This window comes from Rana temporaria, chromosome 12 (genome assembly GCF_905171775.1).
Source record: "Rana temporaria chromosome 12, aRanTem1.1, whole genome shotgun sequence".
NCBI lineage: Eukaryota > Metazoa > Chordata > Amphibia > Anura > Ranidae > Rana > Rana temporaria.
This window is the reverse complement of record NC_053500.1, coordinates 146212863-146234320: the sequence shown is the minus strand read 5'-3', so window position 1 is coordinate 146234320 and position 21458 is coordinate 146212863. Positions and strand designations below refer to the sequence as shown.

The 21458-nt window shown below is 52.0% G+C and overlaps 1 protein-coding gene across 3 annotated transcripts in view; it reads right to left on the bottom strand.

Annotated features, from left to right (window-relative positions):
• Positions 1-21458, bottom strand: part of MYH10 (myosin heavy chain 10) — a 126848-nt gene that overhangs the window by 37909 nt on the left and 67481 nt on the right. For 2 of the 3 annotated variants that reach the window (XM_040331131.1, XM_040331132.1), the window contains exons 6-14: positions 19940-19969; positions 18812-18829; positions 13457-13549; positions 10827-10890; positions 9246-9353; positions 8651-8794; positions 7836-7931; positions 3582-3700; positions 2768-2920 (exon numbers count right to left, since the gene is read on the bottom strand). In XM_040331131.1, coding sequence (XP_040187065.1) covers positions 2768-2920; positions 3582-3700; positions 7836-7931; positions 8651-8794; positions 9246-9353; positions 10827-10890; positions 13457-13549; positions 18812-18829; positions 19940-19969 — 825 coding nt within the window. The remainder of the gene's footprint in view (positions 1-2767; positions 2921-3581; positions 3701-7835; positions 7932-8650; positions 8795-9245; positions 9354-10826; positions 10891-13456; positions 13550-18811; positions 18830-19939; positions 19970-21458) is intronic. The other variant, XM_040331133.1, reaches the window with a different exon arrangement.

Genomic DNA, 21458 nt, shown 5'->3' with positions numbered 1-21458 from the left:
CTGCTGCTTCTTGATCATTACCCCACCAGTCACCGGGGGGGAGTCGGTCACTTGCCCCCAATATCCCCCAAGAACTGATTACTTGGCAGAGAAGCTGGCGGAACTCCTGGTAAAATTAACGTGTTGCTTGGCCCTTCACAGGAAAAGCACTTTAATGGCTTGGCATTGTAGCTAAAAAGAAAGGACTTGGCTGTCAGCCCCCCCCCCCCCTATCCTGTCCCAGGACCCCCTGACCCCCTATGGAACACATTACATAGAAGGGGGACACAACCTGAACAGCCTGGGGCGAGGGGGAGGGGGCTACTGCAAGGGCAGATTCTGTCTAATTCCCGAAGTTCAGCTTCAATTTAAAAAGCAATTATCTAAGCGAAGAAGAAACTACAAAAAAAGGACCCAGTTGATGCAACGTCATGAGATTAGAAATGATGTACGTTGGTTATTAAATCCGAACTGAAGCTTACCGTCAAATCATATGCCGCTAATTTGGCAGATTAGTGTTATACAATTTGCAAATGTTGAAGTCCCTGAAGAAAATTTGACTTTATTATAACTTCTTCCCAAATTAGTAACACATACACTCCCCGGCCACGTTTCCCTCTTGCTAGTCCCGGGTTGGATTCCCTATATTAGGTCCCCTTGCTAGTCCCAGGTTGGACCCCCTTTATTAGGGCCCCCTTGCTAGTAGCGGGTTGGACCCCCTTTATTAGGTCCCCTTGCTAGTCCCGGGTTGGACCCTCTTTTATTAGGTCCTCCTTGCTAGTAGCAGGTTGGACCCCTTTATTAGGTCCCCCTTGCTAGTAGCGGGTTAGACCCCCTTTATTAGGTCCCCCTTGCTAGTAGTGGGTTGGACCCCCTTGCTAGTAGTGGGTTGGACCCCCTTGCTAGTAGCGGGTTGGACCCCCTTTATTAGGTCCCCCTTGCTAGTAGCGGGTTGGACCCCCTTTATTAGGTCCCCTTGCCAGTAGCGGGTTGGACCCCCTTTATTAGGTCCTCCTTGCTAGTAGCAGGTTGGACCCCCTTTATTAGGTCCCCCTTGCTAGCAGTGGGTTGGACCCCCTTTATTAGGTCCTCCTTGCTAGCAGTGGGTTGGACCCCCTTTTTAGGTCCTCATTGCTAGTAGTGGGTTGGACCCCCTTCCTAGTAGTGGGTTGGACCCCCTTTATTAGGTCCCCCTTGTTAGCAGTGGGTTGGACCCCCTTTATTAGGTCCCCCCTTGCTAGTAGCGGGTTGGACCCCCTTTATTAGGTCCCCCCTTGCTAGTAGAGGGTTGGACCCCCTTTATTAGGTCCCCCCTTGCTAGTAGTGGGTTGGACCCCCTTTATTAGATCCCCCTTGCTAGTAGCGGGTTGGACCCCCTTTATTAGGTCCTCCTTGCTAGCAGTGGGTTGGACCCCCTTTATTAGGTCTCCCTTGCTAGTAGCGGGTTGGACCCCTTTATTAGGTCCCCCTTGCTAGCAGTGGGTTGGACCCCCTTTATTAGGTCTCCCTTGCTAGTAGCGGGTTGGACCCCCTTTATTAGGTCCCCCTTGCTAGCAGTGGGTTGGACCCCCTTTATTAGGTCTCCCTTGCTAGCAGTGGGTTGGACCCCCTTTATTAGGTCTCCCTTGCTAGTAGCGGGTTGGACCCCCTTTATTAGGTCCCCCTTGCTAGCAGTGGGTTGGACCCCCTTTATTAGGTCCCCCTTGCTAGTAGCGGGTTGGACCCCCTTTATTAGGTCTCCCTTGCTAGTAGCGGGTTGGACCCCCTTTATTAGGTCCTCCTTGTTAGCAGCGGGTTGGACCCCCTTTATTAGGTCCCCCCTTGCTAGTAGAGGGTTGGACCCCCTTTATTAGGTCCCCCCTTGCTAGTAGTGGGTTGGACCCCCTTTATTAGATCCCCCTTGCTAGTAGCGGGTTGGACCCCCTTTATTAGGTCTCCCTTGCTAGTAGCGGGTTGGACCCCTTTATTAGGTCCCCCTTGCTAGCAGTGGGTTGGACCCCCTTTATTAGGTCTCCCTTGCTAGTAGCGGGTTGGACCCCCTTTATTAGGTCCCCCTTGCTAGCAGTGGGTTGGACCCCCTTTATTAGGTCTCCCTTGCTAGCAGTGGGTTGGACCCCCTTTATTAGGTCTCCCTTGCTAGTAGCGGGTTGGACCCCCTTTATTAGGTCCCCCTTGCTAGCAGTGGGTTGGACCCCCTTTATTAGGTCCCCCTTGCTAGTAGCGGGTTGGACCCCCTTTATTAGGTCTCCCTTGCTAGTAGCGGGTTGGACCCCCTTTATTAGGTCCTCCTTGCTAGTAGCGGGTTGGACCCCCTTTATTAGGTCTCCCTTGCTAGTAGTGGGTTGGACCCCCTTTATTAGGTCCCCCTTGCTAGCAGTGGGTTGGACCCCCTTTATTAGGTCTCCCTTGCTAGTAGTGGGTTGGACCCCCTTTATTAGGTCTCCCTTGCTAGTAGTGGGTTGGACCCCCTTTATTAGATCCCCCTTGCTAGTAGCGGGTTGGACCCCCTTTATTAGGTCCCCCTTGCTAGTAGCGGGTTGGACCCCCTTTATTAGGTCCCTCTTGCTAGTAGTGGGTTGGACCCCCTTTATTAGGTCCCCCTTGCTAGCAGTGGGTTGGACCCCCTTTATTAGATCCCCCCTTACTAGTAGCGGGTTGGACCCCCTTTATTAGGTCCCCCTTGCTAGTAGCAAATCCATTACACAGAGGAGGGAAGTACAACATTATTTGTGATTTCTTTTTTATTATTAAATAGAGACTTTACAAATCACTAACTCCTGTGACGCACCTCGAAGATCTCGAAGCCGGCGATGTCCAGGATTCCGATGAAGGAGGCTCCTTGGCGTTTGGTGCGGTCCAGAGCTTTGTTAATCCGGTGGACCAGCCAGCGGAATAGGCGCTCGTACGTCGCTTTGGCCAGAGCTTCCATCGCAAAATCCGCCTGAGAGAGAATATGAAGCCAACATTTCCAATTATAAACAAAAAATAAAATAAAAAATCAAATGAAATATATATATTTTTTTTTAATGTAAAAAGTGTAAGTCCAAAGAGGTACATGACATCTCCTGGACTTTTCGCTGACATTTTTATTGCACCCCCTTGAAGGAAGGCGGCCATCACTGTATACCCGGCAGCCCAGTGCCGATGCTTCAGATCCAAGCATCTTCAACATTAGAGTTGATGCAGCTGCTTTCCCTTCCCCCTCCCCTCCGCCCTGCCCAATCACAGAAGCCTTTATATTATGGAAACTCATTCACAAGATAGAATGTCTTCTCTGAATGGGCAGCAGAAGGGGGGGGGGGGGGGGGGGGCATTGCTGTTCTATGTGCCTCCCTCTTCTCTCTCACAGCCCCCCTCCGGCAGAGCCATAAACCTGTCAGATATAAAAAGAAAATTAGAGAGAAGTTCAGGAGAGGTCATGCACCTCCTTGGACCTAAATCTTCACCTTTTTACAAAGTGGTTGCATTTCTGGAATTTGTTTTTTAAAAAAAATAAAAAATATGCAGTTTTATAAAAAAATATAAAAAGTCAGCAGAGATTATAAATACATTTACTTTATAGAGAAAAATAACACATTTTGGGGTGATGTCGGGCGGCTCACCTGCTCCTTAGTCTGTGCCTTCTGTACGTAGTCTCTGCCCACTTTGATGCGCGGGGTGAGGATGGCGCGGGTGAACTCCATCACGTTCATGCCCAGCAGGTGGCAGAGTTTCTGTGCGGCTGAAATGAGAAGAGAAGAGAAAATGAGGCCCCCGCACACCCGTCATATACACAGCTCACCTCCTCCTGACCCCAGCACAGGGGTGGTGGGAACCCCTCATAATGGGGCACAGCGGGTGTACAGACCCGGGAACTCAGCACAGGGATGGTGGGAACCCCTCATAATGGGCACAGTAGGTGTACAGACCCGGGAACTCAGCACAGGGATGGCGGGAACCCCTCATAATGGGGCACAGCGGGTGTACAGACCCGGGAACTCAGCACAGCGATGGTGGGAACCCCTCATAATGGGCACAGCGGGTGTACAGACCCGGGAACTCAGCACAGGGATGGTGGGAACCCCTCATAATGGGCACAGCGGGGGTACAGACCCGGGAACTCAGCACAGGGATGGCGAGAACCCCTCATAATGGGCACAGCGGGGGTACAGACCCGGGAACTCAGCACAGGGATGGTGGGAACCCCTCATAATGGGCACAGCGGGTGTACAGACCCGGGAACTCGGCACAGGGATGGTGGGAACCCCTCATAATGGGTACAGCGGGTGTACAGACCCGGGAACTCAGCATAGGGATGGTGGGAACCCCTCATAATGGGGCACAGCGGGTGTATAGACCCGGGAACTCAGCACAGGGATGGTGGGAACCCCTCATAATGGGCACAGCGGGTGTACAGACCCGGGAACTCAGCACAGGGATGGTGGGAACCCCTCATAATGGGCACAGCGGGGTGTACAGACCCGAGAACTCAGCACAGGGATGGTGGGAACCCCTCATAATGGGCACAGCGGGGGGTACAGACCCGGGAACTCAGCACAGGGATGGTGGGAACCCCTCATAATGGACACAGCGGGTGTACAGACCCGGGAACTCAGCACAGGGATGGTGGGAACCCCTCATAATGGGCACAGCGGGTGTACAGACCCGGGAACTCAGCACAGGGATGGTGGGAACCCCTCATAATGGGCACAGCGGGTGTTCAGACCCAGGAACTCAGCACTGGGATAGTGGGAACCCCTCATAATGGGCACAGCGGGTGTTCAGACCCAGGAACTCAGCACAGGGATGGTGGGAACCCCTCATAATGGGGCACAGCGGGTGTACAGACCCAGGAACTCAGCACAGGGATGGTGGGAACCCCTCATAATGGGCACAGCGGGTGTACAGACCCGAGAACTCAGCACAGGGATGGTGGGAACCCCTCATAATGGGCACAGCGGGTGGTGGGAACCCCTCATAATGGGGCACATGTAAGTAGCAGAGTGGATCCATGTCGGCCCCTCCCGGATCTATACACAATCCCGGGATCCCCTCATCCAATGGAGAGTCTCGGCGGCACGGAATGGATTTTCCTCTCGCTCTGCTGAGAAGACAGTAACATGATATTGATTACTTCAGTCGGGCCGCTGTGCACCATCCCCCCCCCCCCCCCCCCCAGACCGCCGTCTTTCCCCGCACACGGCACACTCTGGAGACACGCAGTGAAAATGTCTGAAGTTTTGGGCCAATTAGAGTTTTATTTTTCACAGATTTGCTTAGAAGCTCTTTTTTTTTTAGGAAGTTAGTGATTTGAAGACTTAACCCCTTGGTGTTCAGGCGCGGCATTCTGTGATCCACGGCACAGGAGGATTGTGGGTAAAGAGGCAATCTGCCCAATGCTGAGATTTTGGGGTTTGCCCGTTCTATGATTTCCATCTCTCGGCTCACAGTGTGCAGTGAAAGCAGAGTAAGGAGAGAGAAGCCTGTACCACTGTGCAAGACTGAAGGGGGGGCGGGAGAGATCAGATTGATCACCTAACAGACAACTCCATTAAAAACAGGGGCTCCCGCTCTGACCCCAGTGGGCTCTAGCTACCTCCCTGGCTCGAAGGGATCCTGTGATCTTCCCAGCCCAAGAGGCTCCCGCAATCTTCCCGGCCCGAGGGGCTCCTGTTCCGGCCTGAGGGGCTCCTGTTCCGGCCTGAGTGGCTCCTGTTCCTACTCTGGCCCAAGGGGCTCCCGCCACCTTCTCGGCCCGAGGGGCTCCCGCCACCTTCTCGGCCCGAGGGGCTCCTGTACCGGCCTGAGGGGCTCCCACTCCGACCCTGGCCCGAGGGGCTCCCACAATCTTCCCGGCCCAAGGGGCTCCTGTACCGGCCTGAGGGGCTCCCACTCCGACCCTGGCCCAAGGGGCTCCCGCCACCTTCTCGGCCCGAGGGGCTCCCGCCACCTTCTCGGCCCGAGGGGCTCCTGTACCGGCCTGAGGGGCTCCCACTCCGACCCTGGCCCGAGGGGCTCCCACAATCTTCCCGGCCCAAGGGGCTCCTGTACCGGCCTGAGGGGCTCCCACTCCGACCCTGGCCCGAGGGGCTCCCGCCATCTTCCCGGCCCAAGGGGCTCCCGCTCTGACCCTGGCCCGAGGGGCTCCCGCCATCTTCTCGGCCTAAGGGGCTCCTGCTCCAACCTCAATCCAGGGGTTCCGGCTCGGATTGGAAAGCTCTAACTCTCCAGAGAGTTACCTTTTTGGGTTCAGCTTGTCTGCCTCCTTCCCCTCACCAAATTTGGAACTTCTTTTTTGGGGGGGGGCCCATCAGTGCAGCCTATCGGGGGGGGCCCCATCAGTGCAGCCTATCGGGGGGGGGGCCCCATCAGTGCAGCCTATTGGGCCCCCCCCCCCCATCAGTGCCGCCTCATTGGTGCCCATTGGTGAAAAAAAATTACTAATTTTCAAAATGTTATAACAAAGAAAACTTATTTGTTTTGTTTGTTTAGGGAAAAAAAAACCAGTGGTGATAAAATACCCAAAAAATCTCTGGCTAAATAAAAAGTGTTGCATGACCCCGCAATTGTCAAAGTGTCAAGGCGCTGAAAGCTAAAAAAAAAAGGCCTGAGCAGGGGGAAGGGTGCCCGGTAGGTTAATGGGCCGTCACGTGCACGATCGCACTCTTTCTGGTGGGAATCGATCGTTCTTCATATCTGTATAGAATTACAGAGCCGCATTACTTTGTGTCTTTTATAGCGGCCCGGATTTCAGGTCCTAAATCCTTCTCAGCAATGCGAGGATCCGAGGAGTAAAGAGCGGCGCCGGCGGCGGGGCTATCGTCGGGTTAAACGTTCTTCCTGGACGGGGAACAATGGGTTAGGAGCGATGCTTTTTCTTGGCTGGGATCGGCCTCTGGGGGGGTTTTCTTCAGTCGGGCTGCAGATTCTTGGCCTCCAGTCTTCTCTCCGCAGCCCGGGACCAATGAAAATAAACACTTCCAACAAGCTATGTATACGCTTCCCACCGCCGCTGCCCAACACCCCCAATCACCACCGCCGCCGCTCTCCTACTCCCCCCACCACCGCCCCAACTTCTGGAGGGCGATCAGACGCAGATTATCGGCAGGGAGGGGCCGCAGCACGTGAGCCGCACTGGAGAGGAGGGAGGCTGGGATGTGCCACGGGTAATGCAATCCCCATTGGGGACACGGGGGGTATTTCTGGGGTGCAGAAACAAAAGAGAGGAGAGGAGTGCTGAGGCCGGGTGCTGTGATGTCATCATCCAGCCCCTCCCACCAGCCATGATCTGCCTGCACTGCATAGGAGTAGCACAGAGATCTGGTGATGATTTCATTGGGTCTAAAATATGATATGTAAAAAAAATGAAAAGAAAAAAAAAAAAAAAATATTTGATATATATGAAAAAAATTATTTAACTATTTCATATTATATACCTTGTAAAATCAATACTAGCGACTAGCCCCTTGCTTGCTATTACAAGCAGTGGGAGGGAATGTCACCCCCACCCCCCCTTATCTATTTTTTTAGTCTTTTTCCCTTTTTTAATACTTTTCCAAAAAAAAAAAAAAAAAATTAAAATAAAAAAAAAAAGAGGGTACAGAGCCAACAAAGTCTTTGGTTTCTTTTGGTTTTCGTTATTGTTGCCTTGTGATAAAAAAAAAATTATTGAAAAATAATAATAATAAAAAAATAAAAAAAGCAAGACAGGTCCTCTTTATGGAGACATCTGGGGTCAATAAAGACCCCATATATCTCCTCTACCCTGTAAAGCCTGTATCTCCACTACAAGTCCAGGACATCATGTGACCTCCTACGGGTGGGAAGCGGAGAGCAGAACAACGGATTTGGAGGTGTGGTGACACCGGATGACCCACCTGTGTTCTCCGGCATGGACGCCTGGTCTGTGTTCCTCTCCTTCTTGAATACGATGTTCCCGTACTGCAGGACGGAGGACACCACCTTCAGCATGGCTGCGGAGAAGGAACGCAGCGCGTTAGGCTTAGTTTTGGGGTTCCGCCCTTGAGGGACAATGAGAAGGACGGGTCTGGGGGAGAAGGACGGGTCTGGGGGAGAAGGACGGGTCTGGGGGAGAAGGACGGGTCTGGAGGAGAAGGACGGGTCTGGGGGAGGAGAAGGACGGGTCTGGGGGAGGAGAAGGACGGGTCTGGGGGAGGAGAAGGACGGGGCTGGGGGAGGAGAAGGACGGGTCTGGGGGAGGAGAAGGACGGGTCTGGGGGAGGAGAAGGACGGGTCTGGGGGAGGAGAAGGACGGGTCTGGGGGAGGAGAAGGACGGGTCTGGGGGAGGAGAAGGACGGGTCTGGGGGAGGAGAAGGACGGGTCTGGGGTAGGAGAAGGACGGGTCTGGGGGAGGAGAAGGACGGGTCTGGGGGAGGAGAAGAAGGACGGGTCTGGGGGAGGAGAAGAAGGACGGGTCTGGGGGAGGAGAAGAAGGACGGGTCTGGGGGAGGAGAAGAAGGACGGGTCTGGGGGAGGAGAAGGACGGGTCTGGGGGAGGAGAAGGTCTGGAGGAGGAGGACGGGTCTGGAGGAGGAGGTCGGGTCTGGAAGAGGACGGGTCTGGAAGAGGACGGGTCTGGAAGAGGACGGGTCTGGAAGAGGACGGGTCTGGAGAAGGACAGGTCTGGAGGAGGGGGGCAGGTCTGGAGGAGGACGGGTCTGGGGTACTCACAGAGGATTTCATCGTGAGAGAAGCCCATGATGTGCATGGCCTCCATGGTCTCCTGGAAGTTGTCCTTGTCTTGTTGGCCGGGGATCGGCACGTTGCCGTTGGACAGGAAGCGGTAGTTGTTGAAGCTTTCCAGAAGAAGATCGGCTACAAAAGGAGAAAAAAAAATGGTCATGAGATTTACAACAGACACAATATTGTCTATATCACCCAACCATCGGAAGGTTTTACCCCCCTTCACACAGGTCACAGGAACAGAGCCGAGGCTGTCAATCACAGGCTGTGTGCTGGAGCTCCCTCCTCTGTCACCATGTTTCTCTTGGTGTCAGGAAAACTTGTGAGAAGTGACTCATGCAGATAGCAGAGGGGGAGGAGTCTCATGCAGACAGCAGAGGGGGAGGAGTATCATGCAGATAGCAGAGGAAGGAGGCAGCAGACAGAAATGACACTCGGTGCTCTGGACTGAGACAAGTACACACTATGGGCTTTGTTCAGATTTCATGTCCGAGGTTTACAATCCTGAATGATGGTCTGAGGGTCCGGGAGGGACGAGGCCGGCGGTCCTCACTATAGAAGAGTAAAAGGGATAAATTCGTACTCTGCTTACATCGGAGGTGTTCCCCGGAGCCGGCCAGCAGCTGGTAGAAGATATGGAAGGTCCTCTCATCCTTGGCTTGCCGAATCGCTCGAGATTTCTCCAGCAGATCTGTGCCGAGGAGTCAAGGTCCAGAAATAAAAAAAAAGGGCCGGACCCGTCCCAAGAACCCGTCCCAGGAAACCCCGTCCCGGGAACCCGTCCCAAGAACCCAATCCCAAGAACCCGATCCCAGGAACCCGTCCCAGGAACCCGTCCCAGGAACCCAATCCCAAGAACCCGTCCCAGGAACCCATCCCAAGAACCCAATCCCAAGAACCCAATCCCAGGAACCCGTCCCAAGAACCCAATCCCAAGAACCCGTCCCAGGAACCCATCCCAAGAACCCAATCCAAGAACCCGTCCCAAGAACTCAATCCCAGGAACCCGTCCCAAGAACCCCGTCCCAGGAACCCGATCCAAGGAACCCGTCCCAGGAACCCGTCCCAGGAACCCGTCCCAGGAACCCGTATTAGGAACCCGTCCCGGAACCCGATCCAAAAACCCGTCCCAGGAACCCGTCTCAGGAACCCGTCCCAGGAACCCGTCCCAGGAACCCGATCCAAGAACCCGATCCAAGAACTAAATACTGGACAAACCAGCCATTACTCACAATGAAATTCCATCCATAAACTCACTGTCCCCTTATTGCCCCCTGGGTAGGGCATTACAGCAACCAATCAGATTGCAGCATATTCCAGCCAGTGCACGATCTTTTATAGAAAAAACGCATAGTGTTAAAAACCCGGCCCGGCCCCTCCCCCCGGGAAGGATCAGGACGAGGTGATGTGTTTTTAATTAGAAGTCGGATTTCATCCTCGGCTCGGAATCCCAGGAATGAGATTTCATTTCCCGGCTCTCCGAATCCCGATCAATAACAACCCGCGGCACGGAATCCAACCACCGGGATTTCCAGGGAAGTAACACGAGATTCCCGACTCGCCATCCTGGGGGGGAGGGGGGGGATCCGCTTCACCGCCACATTTTTTATCCAGATTTTCCTGCCCCTCCCGGTCCTCTTTTGGACGTCTCCACTTCCAGATTTTATCAGCTTGCAAATTAAAAAAAATTGTTAAATTAAACTTTTCCCACTTTCATTACATCCTTTATTTTCTATCCAGTGACATCATCACTGGGTCTCTGTGCTCCTCTATGCCATCATGGCTGGTGGGAGGGGCCGGCAGAGTGCTGTGCGGAACTTGACCCAAGCGATACGGCTATACCTGCGGTCAGGAAAAGTCGGGTCACCAGCAACGGTCACGGGGGTAAAGCGTCGCTGTTTTAACCCCATAAAGAGTACATACAGTGCGATAAACTGACGGCTTTCTATTACCTCCCCCCCATACAGGCCCCGGCATCACAAAGCGGCTCGCAGGACCGCGGAGGAGAAGAAAACGTTTTTCATCTGCACAGATCTTGGCAGGCGCGTGTCCAAACAAAGGCTGAGGGGAGGAGGAGGGGAAGTCCGCGTTTATCCGCGCTCCCCACCGCCATTTCCTGCATTCCACGGGCCTGGCGGGCCGAGCAACACAAACACAAGGATACAGGTCTCGATGTTCGCCCCGACGATGTAACCCGTCACATCGAAGTTGATGCGGATGAACTTTCCCTAAAAGAAAAGAACAAAAAAGTTAAAACTGGGCTAAACCATAATTCAGTCACCCCCCCCCCAAGATTTCCTGCAGTAGTTTGTGTCTCTGCCCCTCCCACAATGAGATTTCCTGCAGTAGTTTGTGTCTCTGCCCCTCCCACAATGGGGAGGTTCCCTGCAGTAGTTTGTGTCTCTGCCCCTCCCACAATGAGATTTCCTGCAGTAGTTTGTGTCTCTGCCCCTCCCACAATGGGGAGGTTCCCTGCAGTAGTTTGTGTCTCTGCCCCTCCCACAATGAGATTTCCTGCAGTAGTTTGTGTCTCTGCCCCTCCCACAATGGGGAGGTTCCATGCAGTAGTTTGTGTCTCTGCCCCTCCCACAATGATGAGATTTCCTGCAGTGGTTTGTGTCTCTGCCCCTCCCACACTGGGGAGATTTCCCTGCAGTAGTTTGTGTCTCTGCCCCTCCCACAATGGGGAGATTTCCCTGCAGTAATTTACGTCTCTGCCCCTCCCACAATAAGATTCCTTGCAGTAGTTTGTGTCTCTGCCCCTCCCACAATGGAGAGATTTCCTGCAGTAGTTTGTGTCTCTGCCCCTCCCACAATGGTGAGATTTCCCTGAAGTAGTTTGTGTCTCTGCCCCTCCCACAATGGGGAGATTTCCTGCAGTAGTTTGTGTCTCTGCCCCTCCCACAATGGTGAGATTTCCTGCAGTAGTTTGTGTCTCTGCCCCTCCCACAATGGTGAGATTTCCCTGCAGTAGTTTGTGTCTCTGCCCCTCCCACAATGGGGAGATTTCCTGCAGTAGTTTGTGTTTCTGCCCCTCCCACAATGGGGAGATTTCCTGCAGTAGTTTGTGTCTCTGCCCCTCCCACAATGGGGAGATTTCCTGCAGTAGTTTGTGTCTCTGCCCCTCCCACAATGATGAGATTTCCTGCAGTGGTTTGCGTCTCTGCCCCTCCCACACTGGGGAGATTTCCCTGCAGTAATTTACGTTTCTGCCCCTCCCACAATGAGGAGATTTCACTGCAGTAATTTACGTCTCTGCCCCTCCCACAATAAGATTCCCTGCAGTAGTTTGTGTCTCTGCCCCTCCCACAATGGAGAGATTTCCTGCAGTAGTTTGTGTCTCTGCCCCTCCCACAATGGTGAGATTTCCCTGCAGTAGTTTGTGTCTCTGCCCCTCCCACAATGGGGAGATTCCCCCCAGTAGTTTGTGTCTCTGCCCCTCCCACAATGAGGAGATTTCCTGCAGTAGTTTGTGTCTCTGCCCCTCCCACAATGGGGAGATTTCCTGCAGTAGTTTGTGTCTCTGCCCCTCCCACAATGAGGAGATTTCCTGCAGTAGTTTGTGTCTCTGCCCCTCCCACAATGGGGAGATTTCCTGCAGTAGTTTGTGTCTCTGCCCCTCCCACAATGCGATTTCCTGCAGTAGTTTGTGTCTCTGCCCCTCCCACAATGCGATTTCCTGCAGTAGTTTGTGTCTCTGCCCCTCCCACTATGGAGAGATTTCCCCACAGGATTAGGGATGGGGGAAGGGGTTACATCCTCTGTAAAAGTTTTATTGCTCCCAGTAATGAGCCTTAAACCTCACTTCCTGTTGTGTCACTAGGACAGGAAATGAGGTGAAATTGGTGTTGTGGTGACACAGGCAGCATCGGCTGTAATCCTTTCCTACATTAAGTTTTGGTGGATATCTCCTTTAAATGTTCCTCTTCCCATTACTGAAGAAGGGTTAAATCTGGATGGTGACTAATAAGTGCTCCGGGGGCACCAGAGGGGACACGTCTCCATTCATCGCACAGCAAATGTCAGGGGCCCCTCTCCATGGGATGAATTCCGGGTACACATAGGGAAGTATTAGAGGAGAGGACACCGAGACGGGACACAAATCTCCGCGCTGATGTCACACTAAGCTCCTCCATCAGGCAGAACCGTCTAATTAGGGGCTTTCAGGACAAGGAGGCGCGTGCAGCCGGCGTGGGGGGGGATTACCTGGAGGGAACCGGACACCTGCTGTGTGGTGTTATACTACAAGCCGGGCCTATGACCGCTCCAGGCGGAGCTATAAGACAGGTTGGGAGTCCCGCAGCCCAAAGTACCGGAGATACAGGCAATAAATTACCGGAACTTTCGGGGGTTCACATCCCCTTCATCAGGGCAACCCCCTGTATGGACAAGGATAGGTCTAAGTTGAGGCAGGTGGGCAGGGGTTTCCCTAAGGAGTGCTGCAATAACTGATTACGTACAATAAAGGTATATTTATTAGAGACAAAGTAAAGGTAAAAATACGAGTTTCGGGGGTTCACATCTACTTCATCAGGGCAACCCCCTGTATGGAAAAGGATAGGCCTAAGTGGAGGCAGGTGTAGGCCTAAGGAGTGCCGCAATAATTGGTTACGTACAGGACAAGCCTTCCTCCTGCTCAACAGACAGATTCCCTGACTCCGCCCCACGTGAAAAGTGGTCTAAGGATATGAATTGGACCACTCTTCAATTGTGCTGCATAGCGGAACCCAAATGGCAAATTCTACATGAAAGCCCTTATTCAATGCACGGGGGGGGGGGGTTCTCCACACTCACAAAGCGGGAAGAGTTGTCGTTCTTCACGGTTTTGGCATTTCCAAAAGATTCCAGGATGGGGTTGGCTTGAAGCAGCTGACGTTCCAATTCGCCCTGCGAAATAAAAATAATCATTAAGTGACGATGAGAAGGGCGGGAAATCCGGGAAATTCTGATGAAATGATTTGTGTGCTGCGGGGGGGAGGGGTTTGGCTGGAGGGTGTTCACCGATAATATGACATCACTTTGCATTCAATCATCTGAAGGACGTCCGCGCCAACATTCACCCAACGGGCCGCCATGGACAACCCTACCTTGTATGCCCACTTACCTTTACAACATAATAAAGGTAAACTAAGTGTGTCTATTAAAGTGCAATCCCCACACAAATATGATATGTAGGCAATTTACCCTTCATGAAAATCGGGGACCTTCCACCATGATAAAAAAAAACTACTACGTTGGACTTACCGGTGACAGTATTTCTACGAACCTTCCAGGACGGCACAGCAGAGTACAAACCCCCCCTTGGAAAGGGAGGAGAGAAGGGGGTGAGGGGTCCTGGCTTCCAGGGGTCTGAGATCCCAGGGCCAAGCAAGAAGTAGGCCTTCCGTCCTGGAAGGTGATAGGAGAAAACCTACGTTGGACTTACCGGTAACTGTATTTCTACGAACCTTCCAGGATGGCAGGCCTACTTCTTGCTTGAACCCGGGATCTCAAACCCCCTCACCCCCTTCTCTCCTCCCTTTCCAAGGGGGGTTTGTACTCGGGTGTGCCGTATTTCTACGAACCTTCCAGGACGGCACACCCGAGTACAAACCCCCCTTGGAAAGGGAGGAGAGAAGGGGGTGAGGGGGCCTGGCTTCCAGGGGTCTGAGATCCCGGGGGCCAAGCAAGAAGTAATGGGAGTGATGGAGAAAACCTACGTTGGACTTGCCGTCCTGGAAGGTTCGTAGAAATACCCCTACCGTTAAGTCCAACGTAGGTTTTCTCCCATCACTCCCATTACTTCTTGCTTGGCCCCGGGATCTCAGACCCCTGGAAGCCAGGGCCCCTCACCCTTCTCTCCTCCCTTTCCAAGGGGGGAGTTAGTACTCGGGTGTGCCGTCCTGGAAGGTTCGTAGAAATACCGTTACCGGAAAGTCTAATGTAGGTTTTCTCCTATCACCCTCCAGGACAGCAGGCCTACTTCTTGCTTGGCCCTGGGATCTCAGACCCCTGGAAGCCAGGACCCCTCACCCCCTTCTCTCCTCCCTTTCCAAGGGGGGTTTGTACTCAGGTGTGCCGTCCTGGAAGATTCGTAGAAATACCGTTACCGGTAAGTCCAATGTAGATTTTCTCCTAACGGTATTTCTACGAACCTTCCAGGACGGCACACCTGAGTACAAACCCCCCTTGGAAAGGGAGAGAAGGGGGTGAGGGGCCCTGGCTTCCAAGGGTCTGAAATCACGGGGCCAGCCAGAAGTAGGCCTGCTGTCCTGGAAGGTTCCTACGTTAGATTTACCGGTAATGGTATTTCTACAAACCTTCCAGGACGGCACACCGTAGTACAAACCCCCCCCCCCTTTTGGAAAGGGAGGAGAGAAGGGGTGAGGGGGTCTGAGATCTGGGGTTCAAGCAAGAAGTAGGCCTTCCGTCCTGGAAGGTGATAGGAAAAAACCTACGTTGGACTTACCAGTAACGGTATTTCTACGAACCTTCCAGGACGGCAGGCCTACTTCTTGCTTGAACCCCGGATCTCAGACCCCCTCACCCCCTTCTCTCCTCCCTTTCCAAGGGGGGTTTGTACTCGGGTGTGCCGTATTTCTACGAACCTTCCAGGACGGCACACCCGAGTACAAACCCCCCTTGGAAAGGGAGGAGAGAAGGGGGTGAGGGGGCCTGGCTTCCAGGGGTCTGAGATCCCGGGGGCCAAGCAAGAAGTAATGGGAGTGATGGAGAAAACCTACGTTGGACTTGCCGTCCTGGAAGGTTCGTAGAAATACCCCTACCGTTAAGTCCAACGTAGGTTTTCTCCCATCACTCCCATTACTTCTTGCTTGGCCCCGGGATCTCAGACCCCTGGAAGCCAGGGCCCCTCACCCTTCTCTCCTCCCTTTCCAAGGGGGGAGTTAGTACTCGGGTGTGCCGTCCTGGAAGGTTCGTAGAAATACCGTTACCGGAAAGTCTAATGTAGGTTTTCTCCTATCACCCTCCAGGACAGCAGGCCTACTTCTTGCTTGGCCCTGGGATCTCAGACCCCTGGAAGCCAGGACCCCTCACCCCCTTCTCTCCTCCCTTTCCAAGGGGGGTTTGTACTCAGGTGTGCCGTCCTGGAAGATTCGTAGAAATACCGTTACCGGTAAGTCCAATGTAGATTTTCTCCTAACGGTATTTCTACGAACCTTCCAGGACGGCACACCTGAGTACAAACCCCCCTTGGAAAGGGAGAGAAGGGGGTGAGGGGCCCTGGCTTCCAAGGGTCTGAAATCACGGGGCCAGCCAGAAGTAGGCCTGCTGTCCTGGAAGGTTCCTACGTTAGATTTACCGGTAATGGTATTTCTACAAACCTTCCAGGACGGCACACCGTAGTACAAACCCCCCCCCCTTTTGGAAAGGGAGGAGAGAAGGGGTGAGGGGGTCTGAGATCTGGGGTTCAAGCAAGAAGTAGGCCTTCCGTCCTGGAAGGTGATAGGAAAAAACCTACGTTGGACTTACCAGTAACGGTATTTCTACGAACCTTCCAGGACGGCAGGCCTACTTCTTGCTTGAACCCCGGATCTCAGACCCCCTCACCCCCTTCTCTCCTCCCTTTCCAAGGGGGGTTTGTACTCAGGTGTGCCGTATTTCTACGAATCTTCCAGGACGGCACACCTGAGTACAAACCCCCCTTCCCGGAAGGTTCCTACGTTAGACTTACCGGTAACGGTATTTCTACAAAACCTTCCAGGATGGCACGCCGTAGTACAAACCCCCCCCCCCCCCCCTTGGAAAGGGAGGAGAGAAGGGGGTGAGGGGTCCTGGCTTCCAGGGGTCCGAGATCCCGGGGCCAGCCAGTAGTAGGCCTGCCGTCCTGGAAACCTACATTGGACTTACCGGTATTTCTACGAACCTTCCAGGACGGCAGGCCTACTTCTTGCTTGGCCCCGGGATCTCAGACCCCTGGAAGCCAGGGCCCCTCACCCCCTTCTCCTCTCCTCAGTACTCAGGTGTGCCGTCCTGGAAGGTGATAGGAGAAATATATGATGGTGACATCACCGGGCCTTTTCATGGAATCCAGGGATTCCAAATCTCGTCATCTCCTACTCACGGCAGAACAAAGCGCGGCACGTTATGTTTCTATGTAACAATAAATAACTCCTTTGTACAAGTCCTCCCATCCCCCACCCTTGTCAGACCACCTCTACCTCGGGAATCAAGCCTTTGTATGAGACAATGGGGTGGCAGGTGAGCGGCAGGAATTAGGAGTACTTTTCTGGCCTCCCACGCACCGTTATAGAACAACCCCCGCAGGACGGCATGAAAAAAAAAAAAACCTGCTCACCGCGCGCTTCTAGAGCAAGAAATCCCAAACGTGATTTGGATGTTTCCGAATCAACTAATTTGTCCACATTTGTTAAAAAACAAATTCGGAATGAAACAAACTGCACATGTCTAATGCCAGCCCCCATACTTCTCTTATGAAAGAACCACTTTAACAGGCGCCCCCTTGTGGGTGGGTAGGTAGGTTGGTTGATGGTATCTCACTTGTAGAACATCCTTGTAGTCATAAGAGAATCATGAGGAGGGTTTAATTATAGTAGGTGCCAGATGGCGGGAGAAAGGAATGAGAAGCGGGGGTCATGCAGTGCGCCCCATAAAGTGGGAGAGAGAAAGAGAGGAACTCATTATTGGAGGATACAGAGAAGTTAGGGGATGGGGGTGCTGTGGGGAACAGCAGGTGAGAAAATTACAATTGAGTGTGGGGTGAGAAGTGCGGGTGAGGATAAGTTGGGGTGGGGGTAAGAAGTATGGTTGAGGAGTGAGAAGTATGGTTGAGGAGTGAGAAGTATGGTTGAGGAGTGAGAAGTATGGTTGAGGAGTGAGAAGTAGGCATAAGAAGTGGGGGGTGAAGAGTGAGAAGTGGGGGGGGGTGAGGAGTGAGAGGTGGGGGTGAAGAGTGAGGGTGAGAAGTGGGGTTGGGTAAGAAGTGGGGGTGGGGTAAGAAGTAGGGGTGAAGAGTGGGGGTAAGCTTGGGGTAAGAAGTGGGGGTGGGGTAAGAAGTGGGGGTGAGGAGTGTGGTTGGGGTAAGAAGTGGGGGTGAGGAGTGAGGTTGGGGTAAGAAGTGGGGGTGAGGGTAAGGAGTGAGGTTGGGGTAAGAAGTGGGGGTGAGGAGTGGGGGTAAGAAGTGGGGGTGAGGAGTGAGGTTGGGGTAAGAAGTGGGGGTGAGGAGTGAGGTTGGGGTAAGAAGTGGGGGTGAGGAGTGGGGGTGGGGTAAGAAGTGGGGGTGAGGAGTGCAGTTGGGGTAAGAGGTGGGGGAGGGGGTGAGAAGTAGGGGAGGGGGTAAGAAGTGGGGGTGAGGAGTGAGGTTGGGGTAAAAAGTGAGGTTGGGGTAAGAAGTGGGGTGAGGAGTGAGGTTGGGGTAAGAAGTGAGGGTGGGGTAAGAAGTGGGGGTAAGAAGTGGGGGTGAGGAGTGAGGTTGGGGTGAGAAGTGGGGGTGAGGGTAAGGAGTGAGGTTGGGGTAAGAAGTGGGGGTGAGAAGTGGGGGTGAGGAGTGAGGTTGGGGTAAGAAGTGAGGTTGGGGTAAGAAGTGGGGGTGGGGTAAGAAGTGGGGGTAAGGAGTGGGGGTGGGGTAAGAAGTGGGGGTGGGGAAAGAAGTGGGGGTGAGGAGTGATGTTGGGGTGGGGGTGAGAAGTAGGGGAGGGGTCAGAAGTGGGGGTGAAAAGTGGGGGTAAGGAGTGGGGTAAGAAGTGGGGGTGAGGAGTGAGGTTGGGGTAAGAAGTGAGGTTGGGGTAAGAAGTGGGGGTGAGGAGTGAGGTTGGGGTAAGAAGTGGGGGTGAGGAGTGAGGTTGGGGTAAGAAGTGGGGGTGAGGAGTGAGGTTGGGGTAAGAAGTGGGGGTGAGGAGTGAGGTTGGGGTAAGAAGTGAGGTTGGGGTAAGAAGTGGGGGTGAGGAGTGAGGTTGGGGTAAGAAGTGGGGGTGAGGAGTGAGGTTGGGGTAAGAAGTGAGGTTGGGGTAAGAAGTGGGGGTGAGGAGTGAGGTTGGGGTAAGAAGTGGGGGTGAGGAGTGAGGTTGGGGTAAGAAGTGAGGTTGGGGTAAGAAGTGGGGGTGAGGAGTGAGGTTGGGGTAAGAAGGGGGGGTGAGGAGTGAGGTTGGGGTAAGAAGTGAGGTTGGGGTAAGAAGTGGGGGTGCTACTCACATACAACAAGGATCCACTCTGTAGTTTTCCAAAAATGACAGTGAGAAAAAAATATATATATTAATGATGTGGATTAATGCAGACACCAAATTTAACACAGGAATATAGACAGCTCTGGGGGGGGGGGGGGGGGGTATTGTCTGCCGAATCCCCCCCCCCAAGATGGAGGGGGGACACCAAGGCAGATGTTACAAAAAAAAACACAAAATACGGGTGGGGTTAAACGTGCAGCAAAGCTGCACATAAAATCTTTATTACACTTTATATATATAATTTTATTATTATTTTGTATATTTATTTTATATATATATATATATATATATATATATATATATATATATATACACATACACACACATTTTTTTATTATATATGAGAATAAATATATTAATTTTATATATATATATATATATATATATATATATATATATATATATAGTGTATTATTTAATATATTTATTCTCATATATACCGGGTAATATACAATTTTTTTTTTAAATATATATATATATAAATAAATAAATATACAAAATAATAATAAATGATATATATATATATATATATATATATATATATGTATATTCCCTTTTTTTGTAGATGCTCTGAAGAATTAGCATAGTTGCGCTTCCAGCACACCCAAAAAATTGACACTTTTCCGCATGAATTAAAAAAATTTAAACCGCTTGTAATATAATGTGAATGTTGGGGGGGGGGGGGGGGGGGGGGGGTTTGTGGACGGTTCTCATGCTTCGGATGACATTAGAACAATTTGAGGTTAATATTTAGAAAGGAATGTTTTCAGGGGCGGGACGTCTAACATTAAAATGAGACAACTATAAATGACGACCTTAAAATAGTGAGAACTTCATTACAGAACAGAAGGAGTCCTCAGGACGGGACCGATCGGTCTGCACAGCAGCCATATTGTCCCCCCCCCCCCCCCTGGGCAATGCTGGTACGCAGCCTGTCCCTTCACAAAGATCTGTGGCGGGGTGTCCTATAATAGGGACAATTTAGACGTGAGTAAGCGGCGGCCCGCGCGGGGGGAGGGGTGTGCAGACCGAGGGGACACGTTTATCATTCAAAGATAAAGAAGAGTAGAGGGGAGTATGGAGGAAATCCACTTGCCTGATGTTTGATGGGTTTGGGGGACTCCGTCTGTTGCGGTAAACAAATGAAGAGGTAAGTTAGTGGGGTGCCGTTAATATCACAAAATTAGTTCCAACAACTCATTAAAATTCACAACATGCTGGAAATTAGAAACAGAGAGCCAGTCCTGATTGGGACTTCACAGGAATCAGAATATTCAATAATAATGATCACCATCCAGCCTCGGCGATGAAAGATTTTTATAGATCACTCTTAGGTTGGCCTCACCTGATCTGAGCCTGGGCCCCGGGTATTGCGCACAGGTGAGAATACTTATTGCTGCCAGCTGATCCTCGGCCTCCCAGCTCCGCAATGCACATAACAGCACTTAAGAAAAGCCCTGTAAGTTGCTTTCATTCCACAAAACTAGAAGGCTCACTTTACGATACTGTTGTGCAGACTCAGAAGCTTGGGGACAGACTGCGTTGTGCATAAGCCCAATTGTGACTGGATCTGTTTCACATCCAGTAATGGGAATGATCAAGCAGTTGGCGGTTAATGAATGGCGGTGGGGGTCATCCGAAAAACAATTTGTTAAGTCAGTATTCTGTTTAAAAAAATATTCTGAGATTAAAAGTCAAAATTCGGACGTCGTTATCTCAGAAATCAGACATAATGAAAATAATTTGGAGGGTCCAGGGCTCCAAAGTCAAGAGTCTAGGGGTTTCAAAAGTCAAGGGTTTCAGGGCTTCAAAGTCAAGGGTTTCAGGGCTTCAAAGTCAAGGGTTTCAGGGCTTCAAAGTCAAGGGTTTCAGGGCTTCAAAGTCAAGGGTTTCAGGGCTTCAAAGTCAAGGGTTTCAGGGCTTCAAAGTCAAGGGTTTCAGGGCTTCAAAGTCAAGGGTTTCAGGGCTTCAAAGTCAAGGGTTTCAGGGCTTCAAAGTCAAGGGTTTCAGGGCTTCAAAGTCAAGGGTTTCAGGGCTTCAAAGTCAAGGGTTTCAGGGCTTCAAAGTCAAGGGTTTCAGGGCTTCAAAGTCAAGGGTTTCAGGGCTTCAAAGTCAAGGGTTTCAGGGCTTCAAAGTCAAGGGTTTCAGGGCTTCAAAGTCAAGGGTTTCAGGGCTTCAAAGTCAAGGGTTTCAGGGCTTCAAAGTCAAGGGTTTCAGGGCTTCAAAGTCAAGGGTTTCAGGGCTTCAAAGTCAAGGGTTTCAGGGCTTCAAAGTCAAGGGTTTCAGGGCTTCAAAGTCAAGGGTTTCAGGGCTTCAAAGTCAAGGGTTTCAGGGCTTCAAAGTCAAGGGTTTCAGGGCTTCAAAGTCAAGGGTTTCAGGGCTTCAAAGTCAAGGGTTTCAGGGCTTCAAAGTCAAGGGTTTCAGGGCTTCAAAGTCAAGGGTTTCAGGGCTTCAAAGTCAAGGGTTTCAGGGCTTCAAAGTCAAGGGTTTCAGGGCTTCAAAGTCAAGGGTTTCAGGGCTTCAAAGTCAAGGGTTTCAGGGCTTCAAAGTCAAGGGTTTCAGGGCTTCAAAGTCAAGGGTTTCAGGGCTTCAAAGTCAAGGGTTTCAGGGCTTCA